General features: G+C 33.2%; 1 protein-coding gene across 1 annotated transcript; it reads left to right on the forward strand.

Annotated features, from left to right (window-relative positions):
* The first annotated feature begins 1,227 nt into the window (after nt 1-1,227).
* Nucleotides 1,228-2,960, forward strand: LOC112288235 (large ribosomal subunit protein uL5z). Its single transcript, XM_024532229.3, has 5 exons — nt 1,228-1,278; nt 1,834-1,941; nt 2,091-2,133; nt 2,268-2,463; nt 2,643-2,960. The coding sequence occupies exons 1-5, from the start codon at nt 1,276-1,278 to the stop codon at nt 2,836-2,838; spliced, it is 546 nt and encodes a 181-aa protein (XP_024387997.1). The 5' UTR covers nt 1,228-1,275; the 3' UTR covers nt 2,839-2,960.
* Nucleotides 2,961-7,569: the final 4,609 nt, after the last annotated feature.

Genomic DNA, 7,569 nt, shown 5'->3' on the forward strand with positions numbered 1-7,569 from the left:
TTCTCGAAGTATTATCTTTATGTCTACCTTTTCATGCAAAAAGTCATCTATTAGTTTCCTTTTCCTTTTTAATAATTTAAGTTATGAAATTACCAAAAGCTTGCATTGTTGGGTATGAAAGTAATCCTTACGAATTTAATTTTTTGTGTTTGAAAATAATGATATCAAAATTTTTAAACTTCTTCTTTTGTGTGAACTTCATATGAATTATATTTCTAATTCTTTTTCCAAAATTTTTTTACTCATATATATATATATATATATATATAGAATCAATAAAAGGACATTTTTGTGTACTTTCTTTATCTATAGAAAATAAGTTAGTGTCATCTCAAATCTGAGATATAAAATAATACCTTATTTAAACGTATGAACAAAAAAACTTTGTGTTATCAAAGTGGGTGGTGACTAAAAACTTCAAGATGGCATAATCTTTTCATTGAAAATGTTGATTGTTTAGAAGAGTGTATCGTTCCTCACAATATTCAAAATAAAACAATTGAATAGTTGATTATAAATGTTTGTATATTGGTGTGTGTATCTATATCTATATATATATATATATACATAATGTTGCTTGGGCCTTAAATAAATAAGAAGGTGCCATTAGAAATTTCATAGTAAAACATTACTGTTCTATTTATAAAAAGGCCATTTATTTTATTTTATTTTACTTAAAAATAAAAAACAATGATAGTAATATAATTAAACATATACATATATAATTTTATAGATTAAATATTATAAATCTCTTTCATAAAATTTACTCATACACTTGTAACACTACTATAAAATAGCTGTAATACAGTATTGCTGTGCAACCTCAAGGACAATATATACAAAAGCACATATCATGTGAACAAAATGAACACACATTATCTTATTTGAGTTAATAAAGATCCTAATTGAAACCAGCATGTAAAGAAAACATCCACATGGGACTCACATTATGTTGCTAGCAACACTAAACTAAAGATTTCTGACTGTCAATTGCAAATTGGGCTTACACAAACCTCAGCGTTCGATCGTAATATATATCTTTAACCTTGTTCATCAGGCACAGGGGTCCGAACCAGAAACCGTATCTTAGAATTATACGGAACCATATCCACGCGACTAGCCATCCCATTTGAGTGCATCCATCAGTCACGAATCGCATTCATCCATGACAAACCCTCTGCTAGTGAAGAAGACGAAGACTTGCTCCAGTAGCTTACCCTTTGCTCTCCCCTGAGCTCGGTCCCCATCGCCAGCGTCGTGCAAATTTCGGCCGCGATGGTTTGTCCTTCTTCTTCTTGTATTTTTTGCTGATCATTGTTTCGATGTTCTCTTTTCGCCTCAGTTGTTTTACATTTTACTTTTTTCCTCGAGAATTAAGCTCTAGCTTAAGTTTTGAAATTTAGGGTTTGTGGCAATTCTTTTGTAGGAGGTTGTATCACAGAGAGTGTTCATATCACCTGCGTACCCCCCCCCCCCCTTTTTTTTTTTTTTTTTTTTTTTTCGTGTGGGTTCATCATAACTGCCATTTTTCTTCTTCAGTTTGTCTCTGCATGGGAATGCATTAGTTAGAGTTAAAGTTTGAAAGTGCTGACCATGCTCAAGGAGCTGGCCAGGACACGTTCGAAGATACACTTGGCGGAAGAAGTTATTTTTATTTTTATTTTTATTTTTTTTGTTCTTTTATATCATTTTTTTGTTCTTATGCAGTATGACACATTAGAGTGGTGCTTGTAGAGCGTTGCGAGGGAATTGTTGTGTGCTGTGATTCTGATAATCTTACAGATCAGATTACTAAATGGATAGTATGGGCGATGTGGTGATTGTGTTGTCCAGGCTTCGGAAAAGAAGATGCAGAACTCCATGCGGGAGATTAAAGTGCAGAAGCTTGTCCTCAACATCTCAGTGGGAGAAAGTGGTGACAGATTGACTCGTGCGTCCAAGGTATGTTGGGCATTTTGGTCCGTGGGGTTGCTCGTATGCTCTAAATTTGGAGAGCGCATATACCACTTGAAACCTTCGTTTAATGTTTTTTGTAAATTGTAGCATGGTGAGTCACGACTGGTCCTTACCACGATTTCCTTCTTCCACAGGTGCTGGAGCAGCTGAGTGGGCAGAGTCCTGTCTTCTCCAAGGGTACGTGGTTGAAATTATTTAAGTGCTGTGTAACTTGCAGCGATTCTGGAGAAGTTATTATTGCAATTAATGTCGAGGGTTTTGTGTGGAATGATTCGCCTGACTTGAGTGGTGCTTCTTTGTTCAATATGCAGCTAGGTACACCGTTCGTTCCTTCGGTATCAGGCGTAATGAGAAAATTGCATGCTACGTTACTGTTCGTGGTGAGAAAGCGATGCAGCTTCTTGAGAGTGGCTTGAAAGTGAAGGAATACGAACTGCTGCGCCGCAACTTCAGCGAATCTGGATGCTTTGGGTTCGGTATCCAGGAGCACATCGATCTTGGTATCAAGTAGGTTTTGATTCATTCTAAGTCGAATCGTAGAAGTCTTTGGCATAGGGCTTTACTCAATTAATTTTTGTGGATAAATTTAGATGATGAGACATGAATACTTGGTGTCCATGGTGTTACTTGAGGTTGTATGTTTTGTTCTATTGCCACTCCTTAGTCGCTGCCAATTCCGCTCGCAGGTATGATCCTTCAACAGGTATCTACGGTATGGACTTCTATGTCGTTCTTGAACGGCCAGGCTACAGGGTTGGAAGGAGGAGGAGGGCCAAGTCCCGAGTTGGTATTCAACACCGAGTGACTAAGGAAGATGCTATGAAGTGGTTTCAGGTTAAGTATGAGGGAGTTATCCTGAACAAGTCGCAACAAATCGCTTAGACCTTAGTATCTACTGCATGTCCAAGTCTTTCATCCTTAAGGAAGAGCAGGTGGACCTTGTTTTTTCACGCAGCTGATCCGAGAAAAATTCTAATTGATTCCCGTTTTTTTATTCGTGTGAACATGCATCCAGTTCAACTATGTTATGGTGAAATGCTTGAATTAAGTTTTAGGATATAATTTATTTAATGGTTTTGCGGTATATTTAGAACGCTACCAGACAAGTGATGGGCATTGCGCCAAGATTTCCCCTGATCTGGCTGTTTAGGCTTTTGATATCAAGAGCCGGAGTTCAACGGATTTGAAATCAAGATGAAAGTGCTTCCGGAGCCAATTTTTTTCTCCGACTGTGTATCAGGATCTCAAAAGGTATTTGTCATGAGTCTTGGTGCTGGTTGTTTCACTAACCCGAAAATTGGGATTTGATGTGGTTAGGATAAACCACCACAATGTCTAACGTACAAAGTGCTTCGCAAAACATGATTTTCAAAAGTGGCATGGCGTAAGAATGGAACACAAATTTTTCACTAGTAGTTGTTTTGATCCTTAATGTCTGCAGTGGAGCTTTCAATTCCTAAAAGAAGCTTCAAGCAATTTTTTTGGGGACCTCTAACTAAGATCATGCTTACTTGTTTATATATTGAAATCTGGAACTTCTAATGACTCATCCTAGGAAAGATTTGTTTCAATTTTTAAGAGACCACACTTCCGAGCTTCAAAATCAAGAGAATCCAACTTTCTCACTTCACACAGGATTTTAGTCTTACCAATTTGGACAATACTTACAAGTAGATCAACTGTAATGTATTCAAACAACCTTGATACATTGTATCCTCTATTCACTGATGATATAGGTTTATTTACCAGTTTCTTTCTTCTTTAGGATGCAATAAGTACGTCATAAACCAACATTCTAAAGTAGTTAATTCCTCAACAATTTGGTTTTGTTATATTTGAGTCAACACATTGATAATAATAATATTATCTTATTATATTTTGTTTATTTGCTTTTATTAATTTTGTTTTATTTGAGCCAACATATTGATAATAATGACTTTGTTTTATTATATCACATATGTATATGTATTTTTTTATTCTTAATTTTATTTGACAATAATTGTTAAATGGATTATAGTTTTGTTAAAAATAAATAAATTGTATATTGAATCTTTGTTAAACAATGAACATTTATAAGAAATTCTTATTTATCTATTTAATTTCAATTTTTTCCACAAATTCTTTCAAAATAACCAAAATTAAGTCTATTACTTCTTTAATTTTGACACAATTATTAGGCCAATTAAAAAATATGTAATTAATTAATACGTCGATTTAAAACTAAATTCGGTGGTATTTTTCTAAAACATCAAAATTGTAAGTATGAATCTTCCTAAAAACTTGATATATTTTGTTTTATTAATCTATTATGATTTATATGAATCCATTTTATAATACTAAACTAACCATAATTTTAGACACAAGATAAGAAACAAATCAACACTTAGATTGTTCCAATTTTAAGTAGGTAGAATTAACATATCTCTTGTTTTGTTCCTATAATTATACTATAGCAATTAGGTCTTTAGAAATTTATAGAAGAGATTTTAAGAACAAAAGATTTTCTTAGAAGTTTGAAGAATTTGTTATAAAAACTTATATTGAAATACAAATAATTTTGGACAAATACAAACTTTTATAATAAGTTTTAAAAAAAAATAAAATAAAAAAGAATATCTTAAATCTTATAGAAGTTTTAAAGATTTGAAGTCTTTTAAAGGTTTAGATGAAGTGGTATAAATATCTAAGAAGTTTTAGAAGATTTTAGAAAGTTACTAAAATTGAGGTGTATATCAAGGACATGAGTCTCGAAGAAAGAAAATCTTCAATACATTCTTATATTACTAGAGAGAACTAGAGAGTCACTCAAAAAGTGATGTAATATTAAACTAGAATGGCTATTGCCAAAAACAAAAAGACGAGAAAGACTTGAAACAAAACTAAGGACTAGAAAGCTATTGATAAGAGTGAAGAAGGCTTCACTCTTGCCTCTATATATACTCTTAACTAAGAGCTACATGGCGATGTCCTATAGGACCTCCAAAATGTGTTGACTTTGTTAGCCTTATGTCTTAACTTGAAAGGCAAGTTATCTATATATGTGCCACATGGTTAGCTTGTTCCACAAGCTACTATACGCAGTTAACTTGTTAGTCATGTTTCTAACCTACAAACACATTTAAAGTCAAAACCACGTCTATGAAACTTCTAAGAAGCATCTCTAGAAGACTCTATGAAATTAATTTATATTTACCTACTTCTACCTAATCATATAAGTAATTATTGAGATAAATATATATGTGTGTGACAATGTATTATATATTATTTATATTACTTTTGTTTTAGCAAAAATTTCTTTTAAAAATTCTAATGTTGTGTAAACAAAGATTGTTACATACAATATATTGAGTGCTATCAATAAATGATAAAGTATGTAATTTAAATCAAATATAAATGCACATCTAACACACTCTCAAGGAAAGATTAGAAATTTACACCAAACTAAGATAAGATATCTTTTATACTACAAAGATACACTCTTAAATGCCTTTTCTTAATTGATTAGAAGCCCCTCCAATCAGCTAGGACTACAAAACATATATTGTTGAAGATGAATGTCACTATAATGTGAATGCCAAATTATACTCTTTCAAAGTTAGTGTTGTAGCAATTAGACCATTGAAGTGTATGACACAATCAATAGAAGAAATCTTCAATTCTTATCAAAAGATGAGGCATGGCTAAAAGACTTCTTACAACGAGGACAACTCCAATTTCTTGATGAGAGAGTTACAAGAAGTAATGTCAAACATGCCATATGCCACCTATGTTGGCATTGATCACATAAAAGTATAATAGCAGTTCCTTTCTTCTCACTACATACAAAATAAAGAAGATTAATTGGCACAAGTGCCAATTTAGGATGTATAGAGTCATCAATAGAAAGATGACAAGGAGTACAATTCTTTGAATAGTACCAACATTCTTATCCACCTTTATCTTTTAACAACAAAACACCACTGAGCGATACATTCTTTAGACATGGTATTGTGCAACATGTCTTAATATCAAGTATTGTTGGTACCTCACGTTGCAAATATATATAATTTCTTTTAGTAAATCTTCACAATTGGAGTCAATAAGCTTTATTATAAATATGAAAATATTACAAAATATTACAATATTTAGCAATAGATAAGTTCTCCATAGCCATAGATATGGCTTGTTTAAAGAACTCTATCCAATCGTATAGATATTGAGTCCAAATATCAAGATCATGTAACTCTACAATTAGAGCTAGCTTCTCACATACAGAGCTTAGTAGAATTGGCTCCCTTCTATACAACAATTGATAAAGACTACAAGATTTCAAAGATGCTTATTGTGATTGTCGTTTTACTTATTCCAAAAGAAACCTCTCAAAATAAATTTGTATAGGAGAATTCGAACACAAGGAAAGACTAAGCGCATGAATTTTACTTGTTAGGGTCACACAATTAACTATATTCTAAACCACTAAAATACTAAGAAACACTACAATGCTTCCTTCTAGTAACAATACTCCTTCATCAACTGATAACCACAATGTGCAACCATGCACTCTCAAAAGACCGCTCAAAATTTAATAAATTCCATCCAACACCAAGAATAACAGACTTCACTCCAACCTATCTGAATTCACAAAATTCCTGTAATCACAAACTTCTTCTATCGAAACACATACACACAACTTTCAATAAACAACAATCATAATCTTCCATCCATATTCAATCTCCTAATAACTTCTCATATAATTCAATCACTCAGTACTCCAATTACATAATCAATAACTCATAAATCAATCTCTGATTTATTCCACAGATTCACTTCTCAATATTTAGAAACTAACCATTATTCTTCAACAACAAATAAAACAAAAGAAACAAAGAGGAAGCACCAAGCTTAACCCCAGCTCATGACTATCACAGTCTGGCATTTTCTTCCTCCCTTCCATCTTCTTTATACTACCCCAAGATGCCAACTCCTATACTATGGATGATAACTACTTTTTTTGACTATTCATCCATTGTACCTGCTGAACCACCTTTTCAGCAGTCATCTATCCCTGTTTACACTATACACTAGGTATCTACATTTTGAAAATAACTACTTATTCTACATAGTCCCACTCCTAACTGTGCACCATCCTCGCAAATATCTAATCTGAAGCTGAACTAGTTACTCCTCAGCATTATCCGTACTTGAATCCACTGATTCCAATTCTAAAGGCACATCATCGTCCTCTTGGTCCAATATATTTATTGATACTATGATCAATCTGGCAGTTAAATCTTTGTTACGTGCACCCAATTCTCGCGCTTGGCTTTCCAATTGCAGAATTCAGATATCTTTTGCCTGTAATTGGTGTTGCTGTTGCTTCACATTCTTTTCCAATTCGCCAATTGAACCTTCTATTCGAGTAGACCTTTGTGACTATCGAATGTTGGCCAATTGAACACCATACCCTCGAAAGAGTCTATTGTCGCAAATAATAATTGTTTGGCTATATATGTCATATGTCTATTTAATCCCAACGGCTTCTGAATGAAGTGCATCCACTCCATCAATTCTAGTGTAAGTGCATCCGCCGTCTATCATCTTTTATTCCTTTCTAGCAACGTCATCCTCCTTTGA

This window comes from Physcomitrium patens, chromosome 11 (genome assembly GCF_059467195.1).
Source record: "Physcomitrium patens ecotype Gransden chromosome 11, ASM5946719v1, whole genome shotgun sequence".
NCBI classification, from domain to species: domain Eukaryota; kingdom Viridiplantae; phylum Streptophyta; class Bryopsida; order Funariales; family Funariaceae; genus Physcomitrium; species Physcomitrium patens.

Excerpts from the sequence above, each read along its gene's own strand:
- LOC112288235 (XM_024532229.3), top strand. Across the intron at positions 1,942-2,090 it reads GATTGACTCGTGCGTCCAAG|GTGCTGGAGCAGCTGAGTGG; the intron begins GTATGTTGGGCA and ends CTTCTTCCACAG. Across the intron at positions 2,134-2,267 it reads GAGTCCTGTCTTCTCCAAGG|CTAGGTACACCGTTCGTTCC; the intron begins GTACGTGGTTGA and ends TTCAATATGCAG.